Raw genomic sequence first — 24,243 nt, 5'->3', positions numbered from 1 at the left:
CCTAGTCCCCTTTCATCCATACTTATGGGACATCTCTCCGTCCTGTGGGACGGGACCGGAGCACTTTTGTAAAAAGCATCCACATTTTTTTCCAAAATTTGACCCTCTCTTTCCTGCGCGGGGCCCGGCACACAGCCGTAACCCCATCCACCTTGGCTCCGCCCCGCGCATCGCCCATCAGTCCTTTTCTATCGCAGGGTCCAAGACCCATTAGCAATAACAGAGGAACCTTATTAGAGGGGTGGGCGTATGGAGGAAAGGGGACTAGGAGTAAGGTGGTCACTACGGTGAGTAACCTGGTAATACTCCTACGTCCCGTTTCATCCATACTTATGGGAGATTCCCAAGCACTCCTTACAGGAACTATGGGTGGATGGAAATACCCCTTACTGAAACAGGTTCTTCAGCACAGCCTGGCCGAACTGAGCCTCAGCCCTAGAGTTCATATCGAGGCAGTAATGCTTACAGAAAGCAGATGGGGAGGCCCAAGTAGCCGCTCTAGCGATGGACTCCCAGGGAACATACTTGTGAAAAGCAACCGCAGCTGCCTTGCCTCGCACCTGATGTGCATGGATACCCTTAGGCGGTTTCAGCTTTTGGACGGTGAAAGATTCCGTGATACAGGCAGCAATCCATCTGGAAACGGATGCTTTAGACGCCGGCCTGCCCTGGGGTTTACCGAAGGTCACAAACAGTTGGGAAGAGCTCCTTAGCTCGGCAGTCCTGTCCAGGTAGAACTTAAGAGCTCTTTTGACATGCAGGCAGTGTAGAACCCTTTCTGCCTCCGAGGCAGGGTTCGGAAAAAAGACCAGAAGGGAAATAGACTAATTCAGATGGAATTCGGTCACTACCTTTGGTAGGAAAGCTGGGTTCGTCCGAAGGACTACCTTGTCCTTGTGAAAGACCAAGAAAGGATGCTCCACCGACAATGCCTGGAGCTCACTCACTCTCCTCGCTGACGTAACGGCGACCAGAAAGGACACTTTCCAGGACACGTACTTGAGGTCAACTGTAGCCATTGGCTCAAAAGTTTTATGGCACAGCACCGTGAGGACTACGTTAAGGTCCCACGGCCGGTGCAGACTACGAACTGGAGGGTAGATGCGTGTCAAACCAGCAAAATGTCTCTTCACCACCGGGTTAGTTAACGAATAAGAACACCAGTCTGTAGAGAGGTAGGCAGAAATCGCCGAAATATAAGTCCTGCAGGACAAGACATGAACCCCTGACTCTGCTAGGGAGGAAACAAAGGACAGCACCGTGCCAATCGTCGCCACCCTCGTGTCCAATTCTTTCTCCAAACACCAATGACAGAACCTGAGCCATTTACTCTTGTATTGAGATCTGGTCGAGGGTTTCCTGGCTGCTTTGATAATGCGCATGTTATCCGCAGACAAACCCAAATGCTCTAGAGCCGTGAACTCAGGCACCATGCCGCCAAGTTGAGCGATTGTGGGGAGGGGTGCCACATCTGCTGTTCCCCTTGGTGAAGAAGATCGGGAGTTACTGGTAACCTGATCGGCGGACACACCGACAGGTGTTGAAGTTCTGAGAACCAAAACCTGGCCGGCCAACACAGAGCTATCAGTAGAAGAGAACAGTTGACAGAGCTCTTCAACTTCCAAATTGCTCGATGAACCAGAGGAAGAGGTGGGAAGGCGTAAGCTCTCATGTTGTGCCATGGGATCTCGAGTGCGTCCCCCAGAGAGGGGGCTCCCAGCCCCCCTCTGGAGGCATACCGAGGAAGCTTCTTGTTTACCGCCGTGGCAAAGAGGTCCACCTCCGGTGTGCCCAAACGCGAAAAAATCCTTGAGAGGACCTCCGCCTTCAACTCCCACTCGTAGCTGACCACTGTTCGCCGGCTGAGGGCATCCGCGGTGACATTCAGCCGGCCCGGGATGTGCACTGCAAGCAGCCAGACCCCATGGAGCACGGCCCACTCCCAAATCTGGATGGACAGATCCACGAGAGGGGGAGACTTCGTTCTCCCTTGCTTGTTTATGTAGTCCATTGACACCACATTGTCCGTTCTTATGCGGACCACCTTGTTGACAATGAGAGGTCTGAACGCCTTGAGCGCCAGAAAAATCGCCAGAAGCTCCAACTGATTTATGTGCAGGAGCTTGTCCTGAGGTGACCAGAGGTCTGAGACCTGAAGAAGATCGAACGTCGCGCCCCACCCGAAAAAGGGAGGAGTCTGTCGTGATCGTCACCATGGGGGCTGGGTCCTGGAACCCCACGCCCACTGACAGGTTGCTGAGAGATGACCACCAGTCCAGGTCCACTCTCATGGAATCCGGAATCATTATCCGTTTGGAATCCGGGTCCACAGCCTGACGCCAGGAACTCCGAAGAGCCATCTGGGTCCGTCTCATTTTGAGACGAGCAAGAGGAAGAGCCAGTACACACGAGGCCATGAGGCCCAGAAGCCTCTGGAACCACCAGGCCGACATGCTCTCCGACTGCGTAAACATCTGACACGTGACCAACAGATCCGCCATTCTGTCCCCGGTCAGATAGACTCGGCAGTCTATCGTGTTCCAAACGAAAACCCAGGAAAATCAGGTCCTGTGAGACCGTCATAGAGGATTTCCGCCAGTTCACCGACAGCCCAAGATGGAACAGGAGCTGAAGGAGAGACTGGAGGTTGCCCGCTGCGGTCAACGGACAAGGGCTGCGTAGGAGCCAGTCGTCCAAATAGGGATACACATAGATACCCTGGAGACGAAAATAGGCCGCGATCACCGACGTCATCTTCGTGAAGACACGCGGCGCCAAACTGAGGCCAAAAGGAAACACCCGAAACTGGAAGTGCTCCTCTCCCAAAGAGAAACAGAGGTATCTCCTGTGTGGGTTCCAAATCAGGATATGCATGTACGCATCCTGAAGATCCACCACTCTGAGCCAGTCGCCCGCCTGCAACGAGGAGCGAATCTGGCCAGGCGTGATCATCTTGAATTTCTCTTGGGGTAGGGAAAGATTGAACTGGGAAAGGTCTAGGATGGTGCGCAAGCCAGCCTGGTTGGGTTTGAGCACCGTAAACAGCCGGGAGTAGAAGCCCTCCCCTTGCTCCCCAAGGGGAACGGGCTCCACAGCTCTGAGGAGCAGCAGTTTCTGAACCTCGGCCTTGAGGGAGGGTGAGCCCGACAGCTGAAAGGGAGGGAGGGTTGCGGGGTGGGGTAGGGGGTAAAGGTAAGCAGAAGCCCGCTCGAGCGACTGACAAGACCCATCTGCCTTCTGTGATGGCTCGCCACGCCTCCCAACGAGACGCAATGCGTCCTCCCACCGGGGTCTCGTGCGAGCGCGGAAAAACCTCATTTGGCAGATTTATCGGTGGCGGTGCCACCTGAACCTGATGAGGGGGCTGAGGAGCGGGAGAAATACTGCGTACGCTGTTGCCTACAGCGGTTATTCCCTGCAGGGGTATCCACTCTGCGATTTTTGCGGTCGAGGAAGCCCCTAAAACCAGAGGAAGGTCGACCTTGCGACAACAGCCTTTGAGCCTTGAAGGGAGCTTTGACCAGAACAGACAATGATTTGGCCGTCTGAGTGCTGTCTTTGGTTTTGGTGAGTTCTACATCAGTAGAAGAATGAAAGAGCTCCTTACCATCAAATGGAAGGTCCAGAACCTTGTCTTGCACCTCCTTCGAGAACTTAGTGGCATGTAGCCATGCTCGCCGCGAAGTATCAACGTGACGAACCGCAGCTTCCAGGAGATCCTGGGCTAAAACCCTGGCATTGGAAAGGCCTCCTCTGAAATCCTCCAGCTGCTCGACCGGAATGTGCTCCTCAAACTCCGACAGACCTCTCCACATCCGCATGTTAGCTCCTGCCAAAATCAATTCTGCATTGGCCTGCCTGAGCTGCAAGGCCGAATTGGCAAAGATTTTCCTCCCTAGGGAGACCAGGAGCTTGTCCTCCTTTCCCAAGACCTGAGTAGCCGTGAGGATGCTGCAGGTCTAGATTGCAACGTGGCCGCAGCTACCACTGTGGAGGAGGGAGGCCGACAAGATGACAAGGCCACTTCTTCCGAGGAATGTAGCCTGTACCTCGCGTCAATCTTTTTATTGACAAAAAGTCCCGAGTGTGGCTTTTCCCAAACTCTTCGGACCTCGGCCAGAACGTCCTTCTGCAAGAACAGGCCGGTATGCTCCAAAGGAGACAAGGTGAACGCCCCAGAAAGCACGCCCTCCTGCGGAGCAGGTGCCTCGGGCACCGGAACATCTAAGAAGCTCATCATGTCCAGTACCCGGTCATGGAAAGCTCTGGTAGAGCGGGGCAGGTCCTCGTTGTCCTGATCGCCTTGAGGGTCATCTGACAGGTCAGGATCCTGCTGAACCATGTCAGGCATTGCCTGGTCCACTGGGGACAATGGTGGCACAGGCGGAAGCGCAGGGGGAGGAACCACGGGCAAGGGAGTCGCCGGCGGAACCACAGTCGGAACGGGCGGAGCTGGAGGGGCGGGTGGACATATCTCCTTGAAAAGTCCTTTGAAATATTCCCTCATGGGGTTGCTGCGCATAAGCGCTTGAAATTTACCGAAAAAAGCGTCCTCAGAGGATTGTTTCGGAACCTGAGGAGGCCTCTCATGAGGTGGACAAATCCAGGGACGTAACGGGGAAGGGTGCCACTCCGGCCCCTCTGCCGACGTATCCACATAAATCAAGGGAGCCGCCCCCGCGGGCAACGAAACATTGTGCGGAAGAGGCATCCGGGCGTTCCAATCATAAACCGGCCGGTAAGGGTGCGCTCAAGGGACCTTGGGTTCACCCGAAGGACCGAACCCTACACCAGGGTCCGATGGCGTAGTTGTAGGGGTAGTACCTAAAATGGCCGTCGTGGCGGGAACGGCCACCATTTTGTCCTCATCTGAGGGGAACTGCGGCACGTGAAGAAGTGAGGCAGGGGTCCCCGTCGATGGATCAGGGGTCTTAATTTTAGCCTTAACGTAAGGAACCTCGGCAGAGCCGGTACTATGAGGCCTGAAATGTTTCTGCGACATACCAACCGCCAACTGAGCATTGGAAGGAAGAGCCTCGGCACTGCCGGTAAAAGAAGAAACTTTCTTCTTTGCCCCCTCAGCAGATCTGGTGTCACCACAAGAACGGGAACGGTTCGCTGTCACTGACAGGGCCTTGCCCGGCCTCTCAGAACTGTTGGTTTCCTTAGCCTCTGTACGAGGGACCTCGGACCTAGGCCCGGTAGAAGCCTTATCAGCACGGGCCTCGAACATCCGTTCAGTAACCTCAAGCCCAGCCAAGACCTTGGTGCGTACCCCGGTTTTGTTTTTGAGGGAAGCCGAAAAAGCGGTCTCAGAGCAAGCTCCGGTACCCCACGACTCAGTAGAACTGGGTCTACAAACAGCCCCCACAGGAGGGGCCTCGGAGCGTACTCCGGTGTTCACAGGCCCCTTACGGAGACCCTCAGAGAAAACTCAGGTAGAATTATTAGGTCCGACAGGCACCTCAGGGCGAACCCCGGTAACAGAGCGATCAATGCCCCTCCCGGCTCCAGAGGAACCCGGGAAGGTATCCCCCGGCCGGGGTGCTCTGAAAATTAAAGAACTTACCGGGTGTTTTTTCTTCTCGTCGAACGCCTGAAAATGCGAAGGAGGAGTCCGTCCCAACACCTCCTCTCACCGCTCCAACCGACGAAGTGCCCGGACCGAAAGGGAGTCACAGTAAAAACAGGAGTCCCAACGGTGTTCCGGACCCAAACACTCTAAACAAAGAGGATGGGGCTCCACCCTCGCGAAGCGACGGTGACACGATGAACAGTCTGGAAAATCTAGTTTAAAAGACAGACAGACTAGTAAACGAACGCTAGGGAGAGCCAGAGAGGGAAAAAGGAAAGAAAATCTTCAGAGGATGCAAGTGCGTCCGGCCCCGATCGTGCGGAGAAAAGGACTGATGGGCGATGCGCGGGGCCGAGCCAAGGTGGGCGGGGTTACGGCCGCGTGCTGGGCCCCGCGCAGGAAAGAGAGGAGGGACACATTTTTGAAAAAAATTGGATGCTTTTTACAAAAGTTCTCCGGTCCCGTCCCACAGGACGGAGAGATGTCCCATAAGTATGGAGGAAAGGGGACGGGACGTAGGAGTAAGAGGTTAACTTACTAAGACAGGATGTGAGAGCGCTGGCGGAAAGAACGAGTGGCCTAGAGAGCGCCATGAGAATCAACACGGACATCAGCACGAACAACGCCAGGGAGGTCCACATATTGAAACAACTAGTGTCCAACCTGGAAAACCGAGCAGAGGAGAATACAGGGCGGGCAAGACGCAACAACATACGTGCGATCAACCTACCGGAAGGAGAAGGCGGCCAAGACCCTACGGACTATGTGGAGAACATGATCATCCGGGAAATAGGGGCTAGCAAGCTCTCCAAGGGGTTCGCGATTGAGCGTGTGCACAGGGCCCTGATGAGAAGGCCTCAACCCCGGGGGCCCCTGCCCGCGCAATTATAGCGAAGATCTTGAACTACAGAGACAGGGAAAAAATCCTGGAAGGGCATCAGCGACTGTCACCGCATACCCGGATTACACCATGTTGGTGCAGAGACAGCGCTATAGCTATGTGGCGGTGAGAAGGAGACTGTGTACAGCCGGATTCAAATATATGCTTCTGTATCCTGCGAAACTCAAGGTCATAAACCAAGGTAAAGCACACTTCTTTGAAACCCCAGAAGACGCGTCGAACTGGCTGGATGCCCAGGGCTGCCCAGGGCATGGAGACGATCAGGAGCGAGATGAACAGGATAAGTGATACAGCGCCACGCTTGATGATGTTGGGTGCAGAGGTAATTGTAGCAGGGACATTGGATAGGGATATAATGGGCGCAGTGGGAAATGCGAACGCTAGGTAACTGTCACATTTAACAGTTGGACTTGTTCGACCGGAATATATACTGTAAAAGGTAGATATGAGCGGCAAGTGTGCTGCGCTTTAGGGTTAATACAGGAGAGACTGGATGTAGACGACCGATCCCCAGTAGGTAGAGTAGTAGCAGCGCCACTAGGGCGATATCTCCCTGCTGTGCCTGGAGTACGGGCAATCGCCAAGCAAAGGGCCAGATGCGGGGGTGCCTGAGATCTAAGGATGGAGCTGGGCATCAGTTGGGAGGGGGGAGGGAAAGGAGGGAGTAGGAGACCGAGTTGGGGCAGGGAAGGGAGGGGGGAGGGAGGGAAGTTGGGGAAGTTGAAGGGTTAATGGTAAAGGGTAGTTAAATTGGGGAACAAGCTTACACACGCGAGTGTTGACGCTTCAGGGAGGGGTCAAGAAGATGCAAGTGGGGGGCGGGAAGCGGCTGGAACATGGGGGACCTTAAGTTAATTTCTTGGAATGTCAGGGGGCTGAACAGCTACTTAAAAAAGAATAAGGTTATGATGTATCCGAGAAGGCAGAAAATGGATATAGCCTTAATACAGGAGACTCACCCTCACAAAAGATAAACTAGAGGTGGTCTGGAAAAAGTGGAGGGGGACCTTCATCGGGGCAACATATTCGACCTATGCCAGAGGGGTGATCAATTGGGTAGCACCACATGTCCCATTTCAATTACTACAGTCCACAGTTGAAGCAGATGGGAGGATGGGGGTAATACGGGGGCTGGTGGAAAATAAAGGAATATGCATTGTAAACACGTACGCCCCGAATCAAGATATCGTGACATATTTCAAGACCCTACACAAGAAACTGAGCTCATGCCTGGGAGGAACAGTGATCTGGGGAGGTGACTTTAACTGCACATTAAGCCCGAAGGTAGACAGGTCAGATAATAGACAAGACAGGCCCGCCCCCGCTGCCAGGGCCCTGCAGACCCAGTTAACAGAGTTTAGGCTAGAGGATGCATGGAAGGTGCACCACCCACAAGATAGACAATATTCGCATTACTCAGCCCCACAGAATTTGTACACAAGGCTAGATTACATGTTTGTCACGCAGGAGGTAATTGCAGAACCAGTACAGGTATAATACAAGGCAAGGGTCCTATCGGACCACTCGCCGTTGGTCCTAATATGGCAATACAGACTCTTGAGGGCCAGCATTCCAACGTGGCGACTTAGCGCTTAAGGATACAATGTTCAGGGAGGATCTGAGAGAAGAGATTGTAAGCTGCTTTGAGACCAATACTGGGAGCGTCGAGTCGACTTGTACACTATGGGAAGCTTTCAAGGTAGTGGTGAGGGGAATAGCAATAGCCAAATCTAAAGGGAGGCATATTAAGGGAATTGCGGAAAGCCGAAACCAAGCTAGAGACTGTCCAGGGCAGGGGGGCAGCACAAATGAGGATGCCGAAACTATAAGCCAAATGCAACAAGAATGTGCAGAACACTGGGAGAGACTATGTAATCTGAACTAGAAAAAATATGTAGAAAGACCACATGCGGGCGAAGAGACAAACCAGGAAGGATGTTGGCATGGCTGTATAAAAGAGAGACCCCCAGACCCACGATTAGAGTAATACAAGGAAGAGAGGGGCAATTGGTAGACACCCAAGAAGGGGGAAACTGAGAATTCCTTAACTACTATCGTACATTGTATGGGGATACGAAAGAAGGGAGATAAAGGACACGCTGGAGGACATAGGCCTGCCACGGATAAGCGCGGCTGAGCGAGAGGACCTAGATGCCCCAATCACTTTAGAAGAACTGGAAGAGGTGGTAACACAACTACCCCCCAGTAAGACTCCAGGGGCTGACGAACTCCCAAGTGAATTTTACAAAATGTACAGAAATGAGGTGCTCCCCCCGCTGCTAGCAATGCTAAATGAGGCATATGAGACGGGATGGCTACCAGAATCCCTGAGAGAAGCAGTTATTATCCCACTCCCCAAACTTAATAAGCTAGGTAAGGTTGCGGATTGTTCAGACCGTTATTAATGTTAAACCAAGATAGCAAAATGCTTAAAGCAGTGTTAGCAAACAGAATGAAACGGATTATTAATAAACTAATACACCCCGATCAAACAGGTTATGTTCCGTGTAGGAACATATCCGACAATCATAGGCGACTTCACTGGGTTATAGAGCACACAAAAGAAGACTCGAGTGAGATTGCAATTGTTTCACTAGATGCGATAAAAGCCTTTGACTCGGTCAAATGGCCCTGGCTGATGGCGGCCCTAACTAGCTATGGTATAGGGCCAGGGTACCTCAAATGGCTCAAACTACTATATAGCGCACCGCTAGCCAGAGTAAAAACGGGAGCGATTATCTCCGAAAGGTGGCAACTGAGTAGGGGTACTAGGCAAGGGTGCCCATGGTCTCCGATGCTATACATTTTAGGACTGGAGCCCCTGGCGATATATCTGAGGCAGCAGTATGAGGGAATAGGGATTAGCATAAAAGGGGAGGTGCATCTAGTTTCTCTATATGCAGATGACATGCTGCTGTACATGAGGTACCCCAAAGAGAATCTCCAATATATCCTGGAAGTGATGGAGCGGTTTGCGACGCTGTCCGGAATAGCGGTGAACCCCCAAAAATCATGTATATTCCAATTGGGGAGGTATGTAGGGGTCCCACAAGATCAATTACCAATCTTACAAATACCATGGGTGTCACAAACGTTCAGATTTCTGGGAATAGACATTTATTATACGGTAGAGGAAGAACATCGGTATAACACTGAGAAAGCAATAAAGAACATCGAGAATAGTATGAGGTTCTGGTCCAAAGTCCCCCTGGCAATGATGGGGAGAGGGGCGCTGTTGAAGATGGTCATACTGCCAAGACTATTGCATTTTTACGGGAATATTCCATACCCGATACCAAGGCGATTTTTTATTAAGCTACAGAGCATATGCAGGGAATTCCTATGGCACGGGACTAGGAATAGAATAGCCCTTTGGAAGCTGCAGAATACGCATCATAAAAGGGGTATAAAACTGCCGAACTACAAGATCTATTACCTAGCTAGTCAACTACAATATGTGGCCAAATGGTTATCAGAAGACCCGACCTCAGAATCGAGATTGTTGAGACTGGAGTGTGCCCCGTACTTCCTGAAAGAAATGATATGACTGCCCAAACCAGATGTGAAAGAGCGCTCAAGGATGTTGCTACTGTGATGGCAGGTATGGCGCAGAGCTTGTCAGGTCATCGAGAACCCGGCCCGTGTTCTCCACAAGTACCATTGGTCGCATTGACGGAAGGGGATGAGCAACTATTGAAGGTGATTAGGAGGCACTGGGAACCAGTGGGAATTGTAACAGTGGGGGACATATGGCAAGAAGAAGAGATGAACAAATTACTTTCTTACCTGGTAACGTTCTTTCAATGGGATATTCTGACAACGTATTCCATATCTATGACAGGTAATCACCACAGCTGTGCTGCTTCGGCACATTTTCGACGTCTGCGTCATGCGTCGATGACGTCGATACGCTATCATCGAGGGCCTACGTCGAGCCAACGTCACCGGATGTTATAAGTAGAACACACCATGCCCGTAGCCTCAGTTGTAGTTCTTTCCCCAGAAGGTGTGGCACCAATCTTCTGCCAGTATGACCACAGAAAGCTTTGCGGAAACGTAAGCTGCAATCACATAAGAAATTCTGTAGCGGGGCAGGCTGGGAGGGAGCGATATCGAATACGTCGTCGGAACATCCCATCGAAAGAACGTTGCCAAGTAAGAAAGTTACTTGTTCTTCGAGGGGATTGGTTTCTCCGACGTATTCCATTTCTATGACAGACTCCCAAAGCAGTACCAACGTATGGAGGAGGGAAAAGAATTTAGAATTTAGAAATTTAGAATGCCCAATTGAATTGCAGAATAAAGGACCGCCTTGCCAAAGGCCAGATCCTGCCCATGGATAGAATCTAGGGAGTAGTGTTTTACAAAAGTATGGACCGAAGCCCATGTGGCTGCTTCACAAATGTTACGAATGGCAACACCCCTCTGCAGAGCAGTAGAGGCAGCCACACCCCTAGTAGAATGGGCCCGTAAGCCTACCGGAGAGTCCTTACCCGCCAAGCGGTAACATTCAGAAATTGCCAAGATAATCCATCTAGACAAAGTCTGCTTAGTAACAGCTTGTCCCAAACGCCTTCCAGCCTATCCTATAAAGAGCTGATCGTCCACTCTGACCCGGGACATGCGTGAAATGTAGAAACTTCAAGCTCTCCTAGGCTCCAACCTATGGAGCCTCTCCCTCTTCCTTACCAGGATACGGAGGATAGAAGGCCGGAAGAATGACCTTCTGGCTTAAATGAAATTCCGACACAACTTTCGGAAGAAAGGAAGGACGAACCCTAAGGACAACCCTGTCCTTAAGAAACACGGTCAGGGGTGGCTTAACAGAAAGTGCCTGCAACTCACTCACTCTGCGAGCGGAAGTAACCGCAACTAAAAATACAGTTATAGGGGCGAACAGTCTTAAAGGACAAGAATGTAAAGGCTCAAATGGAGCACCCATGAGGAATTTTAGAACCAGGTTCAAATCCCAACCGGGCACCTGGAAAGGTGATGGTGGAAACACATTAGTGAGCCCTTTCAGAAACTGAGAAATGCAAGGAATTTCGAAATAGAACACTCCTCAGACGAGCGCTTAAATATGGACAGCACTGCCAGGTAACCTTTAATGGTACTCACTTGCAGGCCCTTGCGGGCCAAAGAAAGCAAAAAAGACAGAACCACAGGAATGTCACATGAAAAAGGATCCACATTCTTAACCCTGCACCAGTCGCAGAACTTACTTCAATAGCAACGGTACAGGGACTTTGTTGCAGGCCGTCTGGCCAAAAGCAACACCTCCATCACGTCTTCAGGGAGGTCCCAATCCTTATACCTCAACCTTTCAGAAGCCAAGCGTGAAGGTTGAGAGACCTGACCTCTGGATGGAGAACCTGACCCCCCTCCCGTGAGAGCAGATCGTCTCGGTAGGGAAGACGGCGTGGAGGGCAGATGGACAAGTCGAGAAGGTCCGGGTACCACGTTCTCCGGGCTCATGCCGGAGCAATGAGGATCATTCGGAAACCTAACATCCGTAACCTCTGCAGCACTTGCGGAATGACAGGGACTGGAGGAAACGCATACAGCAGTGGGAAGGACCACTCCACTACGAACGCGTCCCCTAAAGCTCCTCTTGGAGGGAATTCCCGCGAGCAGAACCTTTCGCACTTCCGGTTGACACTGGTGGCGATGAGATCCCCTTGTGGGGTCCCCCAAAGGGCGAAGATCTCCAGGAGAATCTCCTGAGCCAGCTCCCACTCGTGAGAGATCGCGTTCTGCCTGCTCAGAGCGTCCGCCGTCCTGTTTTCGTCTCTGGCCAGATGAACTGCCGAGATCGAAATTTCCTGCTGGATGGCCCAGAAGCAGTGCTACATCACCTCCCTGCACAGAGGAAGTGACACTGCCGCCCCCTTTTGTTGAGGTAGTGCATGGCCACTGTGTTGTCCGACAGAATCAGGACGCTCTTCCCTCGCACAGTCGGCAGAAAAGCCTTCAGGGCAAGCCTGACGGCCCTCAGCTCATATCAACAGATTGATATGGAGTCTGAACTCCGACGGAGACCAACGACTGCTGACCGTCAACTCGTTGGCATGAGCTCCCCATCCCGTGAGGGATGCGTCGGTCACGATTGTCACCTCCGGCAAGGGTAGCTAAAATGGAGCCCCCTTCATCAGATTGCCTTTGACGGCCCACCACAGAAGATCCTGGGCGACCGAGGGTGGCACCTGAACGGTATCCGACATCCTGCCGGAGAAATGTGACCACTGCATCTTGAGAGCCCACTGCAGAGATCTCATCCAGAGCCTGGCCTCTGGCACCAGAAGAATGCAGGATGCCATGAGGCCTAGCAACCTCAAGAACTCGAATGCCGGGAGACTCTGGGCATGTTGAAACTTCTCAACCATCTGCAGAATGTGATGAGCCCTCACCTGGGGAGGGAAACACTGCCCCAGGGATGTGTCGAGCACTGCTCCGATGTACTGGAGCCGCTGGGTTGGCGTCAAGTGGGACTTCTTTAAGTTGAGGGAGAAGCCCAGCCTGTGAAGGGAGTGGCAGGTGACTGACAGATGATCCAGGACTTGCTTGGGAGAGCGCTCCCTGATCAACCAATCGTCCATGTAGGGGTAGACGTGAATCCCCCCCCTTTCCTGAGATACGCTGCCATCACCACCATGAGCTTGGTGAAAACCCTCAGGGCGGAGGTCAATCCGAACGATAGGATCTGAAACTGAAAGTGTGAGTCGCCGAACGCGAACCTCAGGTACTTCTTGTGCTTGGGATGAATTGGCACATGAAAGTGAGCGTCCTTGAGGTCGAGATACACCAACCAGTCCTGAAGTTGAAGGGCCTGGAGGACTTGAGAGAGAGTAACCATCTTGAACTTGTCCTTCCTGAGGAGCTTGTTCAAACCATGCAAGTCCATGATGGGTCTCAATCCCCCGTCTTTCTTTGAAATAAAAAAATAAGGTGAATACCATCCCTTATTCCTCTCCGCTACAGGCACCAGTTCTATGGCGCCTTTCTCCAGCAGGGATTTGATTTTCCTGCGCAAGGAGCGGATCCGGACTCTTCAAAGAGAGATTCCCTGGTGAATTGTCGTGAGGCCTCTGCCGGAAAGGAAGACAATAGCCGTGGGCTATGATCTCCAGAACCCACACATCTGAAGTAATGGCACGCCATTCTACAAGATGCTGCGCCAGCCTTCCCCCAACCAGCGAACCATGGGACATGGCCTCATGACTGAGCTGAAGCGGCTGCGGCAGTGCCTGAGGGCAAAGAGGCAACTGCTCGAGCGGCCTTGGCACCTCGAGTACCTTGTTTTCCACCTCTGGTACTCCTTCATTGGCCCTTTTGACTTGCAGCTCCCCTCGATCTACCAAAGGAAGAGTAGTATCGAAAGGAACCTCCCCTCCATTGCTGTTCCCTAGTACGAAAAGGCGGAGGTTGGCGAACTGCAGCGCTCAACGACTTCGCTGCAGCTTTGGAGGTCTGCATCCTCTCAAGGCTCTCGTCAACCTTGCTGCCAAAAAGATGGTCACCATCAAAGGGCATGTTGAGAAGCCGGGCTTGTACATCCGGAGCAAACCCCGACTTCCGCAACCACGCAAACCTGCGCATCACAGTGCTTGCCGCCATGGACCGGCTGACACAATCTGCCACGTCCAGACCCGACTGAACTGATTCACAAATGGCATCCTTGCCATCCTGTACCAGAGCAAGAAAGCCATCCTGTTCCTCCCCTTCGGGAATATGTTCAGCCGCCAATGAAACACAATTCCACAGAGTGTGAGTGAAACGTGCTAAGGCACACACGGAGTTGGCTGCCTTCGAAGCCATACCCCCTGAAGAAAAGACTTTCTTCGCCCAACCGTCAAAACGTTTGTCGTCCCCATCAGGAGGGATGGTAGGGTACAACGCCTGTTTTGCTGGGGCCATAGCCGTCTGCGCCACCAAACTCTCCGGAGTAGAGTTCATGGACAAGTAGCGGGGGTCGCCACTGGCTGGGCGGTACTTTTTCGGCAACGACTTACCCACTGCCGGGAGACTCTCCGGAGCAGTCCAAGCCGCTGCCACAAGCAAGGCCATATGAAATGGCAGTACCGGGTAAGTTGGTGGACCTTGGTCCAAGATCTCCGTCAGGTCATCCTACAGAAAATCTACTGGTGGCGCAGACCACCCGAAGTACTCTGTCACCCTCGACATCAGCCGCCTGTACGAAGAGTCAGCATGCGTACCCGGCTCAGGCCTGCCAAACTCAACCTCCGGGGAGGTATCAAGACCACTGGCGTCGTGCAAAGACTGACGCAAGTCTTCAATCTAGCTATAACCAGACAATATCTCGTCAGGAACCTCATCCGGAACCAAACCTTCCTCAGACCCTTCCTCCACCTCAAAAATATAATGCAGAGGCTGGAATAAATCCCTGGAGCAGGGCACAGAAAAAGGCTCAAAGATAGGTCTCACCAACTTCTTCAGGGCCCTCCTCGGGGTTTCCACCGAAGCACAGGATACCTTCGATAAAGCATCATCGACGTCGAGCGTGGCACCAATGGCTTTGAGTCAGGCCTCGAAGGCGGAGCCCCGAGCGTGTCCTTCGACGGCCTCGCCACCGATGGCGTCGATGACTTCCTCAGAGCCAGAGCCTCGGGAGAGTCCCTCGACTGACATGGCGCCGATGGCGTCGACATCTTCTTTGAAGACCTCACAGGCTCCGACGGTCTTGAGGGCGTCGAGGACCGGGACCTGGAGCGGGCATGACTAGAGCGATCTACCTTGTCCGATCAGGACCTCGAAGGCGCCCGATGATCGCGCCGACCAACCGAGCCCGAAGGCGTGCGAGCAGTGGCCCTAGTACGTTCCCTGCCGGCTTCTTTCGAAGGCGCGGACTGAACGGAGCCCTGCGATTGAAAAATCGCCATCATCTCCGTGCGAAAGGCATCCCATTCCGCAGGAGTAGAGTGCTTGTTGGGACAAGCAACCCGCCGACGGGCGGAGTCCTCGGACGAGGACGGGGAAGGCGACCGGTGACGGCGCTTCTGCAAATGCCTCAAAGAGGCAGAGGAATGGCGGGAACCACTCCCAGACCGAGACCCCCTGGACTTACGCCTACGACGCGGAGAGTCGCCCCTCGAATCGTCGGTCGAAAGCCCCGCAGATTTTTACATTCGGGGCTTGGAAACCCTACCGACCGAAAGCTTCTTCTTCCGCTCCCGCAAGGCCTTCGATGTTAACGACTGGAAATCGTCACAATCATCCGTGGCGTGGTCCCCACCGAGGCACCAGAGGCAGGCGTTGTGCGGGTCCGTCAGCAACATCTTGGAACCGCAGTCCAAACACTTCTTGAAACCCGGTCGCGGGGTAGAAGAAGGCGATGACATGATATCTTCATAAACGAACAGGTTTGAAGAACCGAAAGAATATATAACTTAGAAGAACCGAGGCGTGCCGAGATCTCTGAAGCGAACACTTTCGCGGAAAAAACTGAACAACTGAGGCTACAGGCGTCGTGCGTCCTACTTATAACATCCGGTGACGTCGGCTCAACGGAGGCCCTCGAGGACAGCGTATCGACATCATCGACGCAGGATGCAGACAATTTTCCGGAACAGCACAGCTGTGGTGATTACCTGTCATAGATATGCAATACGTCGGAGGAACCAATTCCCTCGAATAAGGTATTCGGGACATTGGTGGAGGAAACTGGGTAACATGAAGGGCAATTTATAACATATAACTAACGCTCACCTGGTATCCACAGGGACGCCACCCAATCTGGCTGGACTGCTTCCGGCCTGGACCCACTCCCTCAGGTTCTCGTTCTGCCAAGGATCTAGTCTGGAATACAGTAGTACTGATTTTAGCTTATAGTCTCTTTTCCCTTGAGCCCAGCTCCCTTGTGGACCCAACGACCCCCTTAGTGTTTTCCTCGCCTTGGTTTTCGATATGGTGCGCTCTCCATCCTGCTGTTCTATGCAGAGGTGCGTCGTGAATGGGCGCGCCGCAACCGAGTTGCTTCACTGGTGCGGGCCCTGTGAGTTCAGTCCTGCTGCGACTCTTTCTTCAGGTAAATCTGCTGTTTTGACAGCTTGTCCTTAATTGCAATTGCCCCTGTTAATGTCTTTCCTCCTCTTTCCGATGTGGAAGGAGTTCTTAGGAAGCCGTGCTGGCTGGGGCTGTGCTCGAGATGGTAAGTGAAAGCGCGGAGCGCAGCGCTATGTGCTTTTCTTGCTGTTTGCTGACCTGTGTTGTCCATCTCTTGCAGGCCGCTGTGATGTTCCGGATGGTAGCTGCTGAGAGGATGCAGAGCGGTGAGTAGATGTTGTTCGAATTGCCTCTGAGGAATTATGCGTGTTAATCAGTCTGACCTTTTCTCTTGCAGATAGACAGAAGACCGAAATGGCCTTGAACCAGAAGCAAGTTCAACTCGGGTAAGCATGAGACTGCCGATGGTTGTTTAAATGTGAAGAATAACTGCTTACTAATGTTGCTTTTCTGTTCATCCCCCAGGTTGCGGCTTCCACGGAAGAGAGCGAGCGTTCGCAGAGAAGCTGGATGTTCTGGACACAGGAGCGGATGACAGGAGCTGGCTTGCTAACAGGTAAGAGTATTAATGGATGTTCCTCTTCTTCTTCTTGCAGGTGTCAGCCCGGAATACTGAAGATGATCCGACAGGTCATGGTGAACGTCACGCTGCGAGAGCAGAGCAACGCGAAGCGTGTTCTCCAGCTTGGCCGTGGCTTATATAGCCTGCAGGTATCCCAGGTGCCTTCAGGCCAGACCTCACCCTAAATGCTAGACTGCATGGTTCAGTTCTGGAACTGAACCATGTGGGGGCATCCATGTTGTGTCACTGCCATTGAGAGCTCCAGCTCCCCTTTCTGCCATATGAGCCTGGCACCAAAGGCGCCAGGACTGACTCCAAGAGAGTCTTGGGGGGTATGACTAGGCCCTTGGGGCCATAAGACACCGTTCTGCGGCCCAGGGGGTCTGATTGTCAGGATGAGGAGTAGTGGACATGACAATAACAGACTAGTAAAGCGGATCAGAGATACATGGTCGGAAGTAACACTAGAAGAGCAACCTGACGCCGCCATAGAAACGATATATGATATAGCAGAAGGAGGGCACGAGATATCCAGACTATATGAGCTATTGATGTCCAAAGTGGGGAAGGAAGTGGCACAACTGAGACTTGACTGGGAAGAAGAGGCTGGGATACCCATGAGTGACGGGTTGTGGGAACGGGCCCAACTGTACCATAAGAAAGTATCTAGGAACGCTAGGCTACAGCAAATACAGCTATACATAACCCACATGGCATATATGACACCCCAGAGGATAGCTAAATTTAAAAACGCAGAACAAACATGCCCCAAATGCCGGGAGGAAAATGTGGGGATGACGCATATATTTTGGGCATATCCCGAAATTGGGAAGTTCTGGGAAGAAGTAGCCCACCGCCTTGAGGAGAAAGGGATCAAGATAGATGTCGAATTAGTGTGGGCATGCTTGGTAGGGGGATTCCCTAGGCCACGCAAATCAAAACATGTAAGTAAATTAAAAGACCTGGCATACATACTCGCCAAGCGCAGAATAGCCATGGGATGGAAGGCATGCAACAGACCTAGGATAGAAGTCTGGTGGAATGACCTCCAGAAATTGACCGAAGCTGAAACAGCAGTATGTCAAGAAGCAGGTAATGGAGGAAGGGAGGAAGAGATAGAAACCCTGACAGCATGGAAACATCTAGTGGCCACACTGTATGGGCCCACCCAGGATTGGTCAAGCGACCAGGACTCTTGAGGACATGGGAAAGGGAACCCCTGTGGAAGAAGAAGATGCCGACAGCGAAGTGAAGTAGGCTCAAATGTGGGGGGGAGGACATAGGGGTAAGCAGTAGACACTGAAGGATATATGCAAATTCTGAAATGTCAAGACATGTACTGCAAGGTTTGGTTGTATGTTGTTAGATTATAATAAAATCAATAAAATGGTTTTAAAAAAAACAAATAAAAAATAAATCAAGCCCGCTGCATGGTCATCACCACTAAACATGTAAAGATCAATAATACTTTTCAGACAAAACCTTTATCTTTGGTTTACAACATTGCTTAAATAATTGAATTGTCACTGGAAATGGAGTAAATTACAATATTTTTATATTCACAATTTGTTTAATCCAGTGACAAATATCAGGCAAATATAGATTTAGACTTGCTATTCATTACAGAACAAATGTTGGATCTAAAAGGAAATGCTTCACTCAGCTCTATCTAGAATTCAGGCATTGCATTGTTCCATCATGAACAAGAAAAATAAAAGTATTAATGTTGCAAAATCAATTTGAAGCAGTAAAAATAGTTCTCAAATAGCATGTCTGAAAGCCCACTGTTTCATAACGGTATCTAATGCAGCCCAAAATGGCGCCCATGTTGTCAGCTGAAACCCTGTGGGAAAGTTTTGCAATCACTGTTTTTTAACCAATGGAACTGCTGATTATTTAATAAAGATTACACCTTAAAGTATGTTTTTTACCTGCAAAGCTGCCTCTTCCACAATCTCCAGATCTTCATCAAGATCATTACCTGCTGTACAAATAAACAGTATTGAGATGCATCCATTGTTTGAAGTTTAGCTTTTGTGCATTATGCATCTGCCCTTGCCTATCATTACAATAAACCCAACAAAACAAAAACACTATTGCATGTGACAAATCTTGAGGCGGACATGGTACAAACATTTGAAAAAAATGTAATTGTAAAATACTGTGGGGCAAAGTATTATGGAATAAAATACATCAAGGGAACAATCAGCAGTTTATCCTCAATATTGTGATGGGGTGCGAGTAAGGCCCTCTGTGAAATAGGAAACCGTGTTGCCCTCAACTCCACCCAAATCCTCTAGTGTTGAGCATGGGCGAGTAGCAAATAATTCTTTTAATAGGAGAGCAAGAGGTACAGTAAAACACTTAAAACATTCTATAAGCTAATGCCCACGCATTATAATAGTTAAAACAAATCTTTATGTGCAGGCAAGTAAACGGTAAAGTAGTTTACAGATGATTTTATTTGCAACGTATAATGCACACGCTGCAAAATAATTTGTATCTATACAATATAGAGCAGTCAAAGAAGAGGCCCAGAGAAGTTTGCCGGAATTAGTTGTAAGAGATTACCTGCTACATGGTGTTGCAGCATTGTTTTGCACCGGCCTCAAGTGAGAGCTGTACAACCAGCTTAAGGTGGGGCAGAGCCCAAAACAGAAGCCAAATCCCTCTCAAAATGTGAACATGAGAGAGCATCCAGGCTTAACTCTGGGATGAGGATATAGGCTGACACAAAGGTACAATTAGTCCACGTATTTATCCACAGAAAGTGCACCACACTGGTATACTAAAAACGATGCACATTTATTATAGACCTCTTTCAGTAAAAAAGTATTTTTGCGACAAAACACAGCATAAAAATACCTATGGTATTATAAAAACAGTAAATGTTAATTCACATGCTCTACACACGTTTACCAAAATGTAAGTACACTAAGGATAAGCGCACATCATATAGAAAAAAGAAGAGGCGGGGCAGAGAAAAAGGGGACAAGACATTAAAACACTTAAAATACCTACTTCCTGTGCAAAAGCAGTAAATACATCGTTTTAAAATGCAACACACTCCTTTACAATATTGGGCGTCTGCTATCTGGTGGTAGGCACCCAACAGAGCTACAATAGGCTGGAAAAAAAAAGAACCAGACATTAAAACATTGGATGGCTCTGTGTGTGCCTCTGTGACAAAGAGGGACTTGGGGGCTGGTAAACCCTCCATTTAGCTGCAGACCAATGCAGCATTAATGGAAGAGTGCTCTGCAGGCTCTGGGGCACCAAGGGGGCAAGATCATGCCCTCGATCTCCAGCAGGAACAGAGATAAAGTGAAGGTCAGGTGAGGCCGAAGCTAATCCAAGATGTGCTCACACTGCGTTACCCGGCAGCAAAGGATCACAAACCTGGCAGAGGTTGTATCTAGAAGTGCAGAAGAGGTCCAAAGAGTGCTGGATTGGAGGGGCCTGTACTCATTGGCTCCAGTGTCACAACAGGCCTCCTGGAGTGGAAGTAACAGCCAGAATTAATCTGCGTATCACCACAAAGCCGTGCCTGGCAGCATGGCCAAAACCCCAAAAAGAGGGAAACGCAGCAATATTCACTCCATGCTTCAATCTTCAGACAGGCCCAGAAAACCAGAGGTGACAGCGGCTATGGTCTATGCGGAGAAATGTTTCCAGGGGTCCCATGCCCATGCTGCCACCAAAATCAATCTCAAAATGCTGCTATCTGAACTAAAGAAATGAAAACTTGTACAGCACAGTTGTCTCAAAAGTTGTCAGCACTTGATAAGGGAATGGACGAGGCGGAAAACAAAGTAAACGAGATTGAGACAACAGTATGTGGAACATGCGTATAATATTGGGTAATGGGCTCAGAGAATGGAGTGCTGCAAGACCGAAGAGAAACAGGAAGATGTAGAAAACCCCTCCAGAAGGAACAATGTGCCTATCAGAGGAATCCTGGGTTCCGTCATGGAGGGGGAACCTCACGCTCCTGGTGAAAGCTATCTTCTGCCACTTGCTCTAAGCTTCAGAAGATGCACAGGTGGATTTGGACCACATGCACCGCACGCATCCTGGGGCCCGGCCTCGCCAAGACAGCGCCGGATGTTTTGTCCAGAGCCCATTTTTCTCGTTAAAGGAACAGATAATAAAAGCTGCCAGGGAGTCGTCGTTCATGCATTTTAGAGATGACAATTTTGCTGTATCAAGATCTTGCTTCGACCACACTGATAAAACGAAGGACAGTGTCCAATTGCGAAATGGCTCAGAAAGAAGAAAATTACCTATTATTGGGGGTTTCCTACAGCATTACTCTTTGCAGTCAATGGGAAAAAAATGGGCCATAAAATTTATGAAGGCAGGTGAGCGACTGATGCAGCTGGAGGAGGAGGAAGGAAGAGGACCATTCTGCTAGAAAGGTGGTTGCGGAGCATGCACTCGCTCTGTCTGCTCCCTCGTCTGGTTGGGCAGAGGTAGGAGACCTAGAAAGCTAGCAGATAAGAAATGAAAGGGGAATGAGCTGCTAAAGTGACAGACAGGCAGCCTACCAGCTACTGAGCCTTCCCTTTGCTGTACCGAGGATACCCAGAATGTTTACTCTATTGGGGGTTGTGAATGTAGCCTGTTGGGGGTGTGGGGATGGGGGGGTGACGCTTGCCCCTGGCCTCGTCTCCCTCCGTTTGCGGAAGTCTGCTAATGTATAACACTTCATGTTGGTTTAAGATACTAAGTTTGGCTTGTTCGTAAAATGAGGTGGGGGAGAGGGGGAAAAAAATAAGTTTAGTGTAAAAAGTCACAGTTATTCCTTAGGCAAAGGATGTGATGAGCCATGCGGGGGAACCAGGTGCCGGATACACAGTTTACAGATGGATATATATGTGTAATGTCAACTATGACCACTGATCAAAATGCAGATGTTATCTGCTTAGCCACATGGAATGTTCAGGCTCTAAACTTCCCCGTAAAGGGGAAATAAGTATTACAGAGGTTGGGGGACATGTCTGCAGCCATAGTGTGCCTGCAAGAAACGCACCAGTTGAAAGCAGATACATTGAGGCATAAACTATACACAAGGACATTTCTTGCATCGGGAGGGGAAAGAAGAGAAGAGTTGCGATATTGCTGACAAAGGTGCTACCCCTTGCAGAGATTTAAGTTTTGAGAGATCCCCAGGGCTAATAGGTATTCCTCAATGGATTACTAGGGGTGGGGGGTGGCTTACATGATCCCCATTATGTCACTTTATGCTCCTAATAGCGAACAGGCAGAGTACCTACTGATGCTCATACCGAAAGCGTTGGAATTCGCAGAGGGGGAAGTATTAATAGGGGTGACCTCAACTTATTACCCAATCCCGACATTGCCACCCACTAAGCAATTGTCTTCGCCCAGCTACTGTGGGAATTGGGAGTGGTAGATAACAAGGATTTTTAATGACGAGCTCAGAGACTTAACATTCTATTTGCATGTGGATGGCGGACTCTCCAGGATATACAACGTACAGGTATCTAGCTCGTTATTCTCTTGTATAAACGAGATGGTAAAAATATATCTCCTGCCACCAGCTTTTCTTTAGGCACATATAAAAGTACCCAAAATCCCAAGTTTAAAATGCAAAGGTGATACAAAAATATCCCTATTGCAGTGCATTGAAAGATACAGTGTGCAATGTTAAAAAGTCACAAAAGGTAAAAGGGAAACTGTTTCCCAGTACTGACCAGTTTCCCCATGACAAATGAGCAGAGGGCAGGGGAAGTGAAGCTGAAGGCTTTACTCCCAACCAAAAAGTAAGAAAAGGTAAAAAAACAGAGCAAAAAGAAAGTTGGACGTGAGATATTATAGAAGGAAAGTTGCTAAAAGAGAAATCTTTCCTAGCATCTGGCTCATCACAGGTGCTTCCAGGGGACATTTTGGAACACGAGATTGACAGAGTTGAGAATCCAAAGTGATTTTCTCAGAAGAGGAAGACTACCATTCCATCATGCCTCCTGCACAGCCACCTCATGCAACTCATTTGCGGCACGACCTGTGCCTACATCCCTTGTAGAAGAAGAGAAGATTGAAGATCCAAAGAAGACTCCTGAAGAGGCCTGATATCCCTTCCTGCATTTGGCCCGGTGAAGCCACGCTGGACTACCTGATCGCCGACATCTCTGAGCGATGCTTCAGCCCTGTGACCAAGTATTTTCGATGCCTTTGAGGATCCAGTCATCCTGAGCCTGGTGGACGGGCAGCTTTCACATGCGCTACCTCGCCAGTACCGTCGCCGGCATTTGAAACCGGGACGTTGGTCATCACCAGCTCGTGCCAGAAGTTGCCTTCCCTCAGAATCTCAGTTCCCCAGCATCGAGGGATCTTGTCCTAGAGAAGCTTCTGTGACCGCAAACAAAAGGATGCCTGTCAGTTTCATTTTTCAGTGTGTGTAAAAGGCCTAGAATAAATATTGTTATACTTACCTGTCTAAATTGAATGATTGCGTATTATATTGTGTTGACTCATTGATGGGCCTCTGAGCACCACTCACCCTTCTCCTGGGAATAGCCTTGACTGCTCACCATTGCCAACTTGATTGGGTTTTGGCTAACCTCTCAGAGAATCTGTTCACTGCAACTAGGGTGGCCCCCTAAAACCTGTCCACCACTTCAGATTCTAGAAATTCATCTTAACACTAGGTAAAGATAGAGGAACATAGAGCTTCAATGTTAAGAGCAGCTATTTGAGTCTCTTAGGAGACAAGAATGCAGCAGGAAATGATTGTTTGCCTTGAATAGGATGGCCTGTGTCTGAAGCAGTGTAATTGTTGAACAGGTGGTCAACATCAAAGAGACCATCGTCAACAACGTTGTCGTCGAATGAATTGGTTGACGCAGGTGTAGGCGGGGATGTGGATGATGCAGATTAGGGCAATTTGACCGTCGTCAGTGAGGAAGGTGTTGATGGGGTCGTTGACTGTTTCAGTTGCTTGGACTGCTTTGTGGATGAATGGCGTGCTGTGAATAACGCTGTAGATGTTGATGGCACTATGGACGGATTCGTAGACGATGCAGTCTTCATTGCCTTTGATGAGGAATATGGCCGCTTGTGGTACAAGGATGTGTGTGGCGGGCTGCCCTGGGGCAGAAAGAGCATGGGCGGAATCACCTTCCCTCACCCTTTTCCCCACAAGAAGACTTCTTGTGGGATCTC

General features: G+C 50.4%; 1 protein-coding gene across 12 annotated transcripts in view; it reads right to left on the bottom strand.

Moving 5' to 3' along the window:
* MYCBP2 (MYC binding protein 2) overlaps positions 1-24,243 on the bottom strand; it is a 3,160,061-nt gene that overhangs the window by 1,491,630 nt on the left and 1,644,188 nt on the right. For 9 of the 12 annotated variants that reach the window (XM_069639721.1, XM_069639718.1, XM_069639716.1 and 6 more), the window contains one exon: positions 18,990-19,042. In XM_069639721.1, the coding sequence (XP_069495822.1) occupies positions 18,990-19,042 (53 nt within the window). The remainder of the gene's footprint in view (positions 1-18,989; positions 19,043-24,243) is intronic. The other 3 variants (XM_069639717.1, XM_069639724.1, XM_069639726.1) reach the window with 1 other exon arrangement.

This window comes from Ambystoma mexicanum, chromosome 7q, assembly GCF_040938575.1.
Source record: "Ambystoma mexicanum isolate Mex_15411 chromosome 7q, UKY_AmexF1_1, whole genome shotgun sequence".
NCBI classification, from domain to species: Eukaryota; Metazoa; Chordata; class Amphibia; order Caudata; family Ambystomatidae; genus Ambystoma; species Ambystoma mexicanum.
The sequence above is the reverse complement of the archived record's forward strand: the minus strand, read 5'-3'. Positions and strand labels throughout refer to the sequence as shown.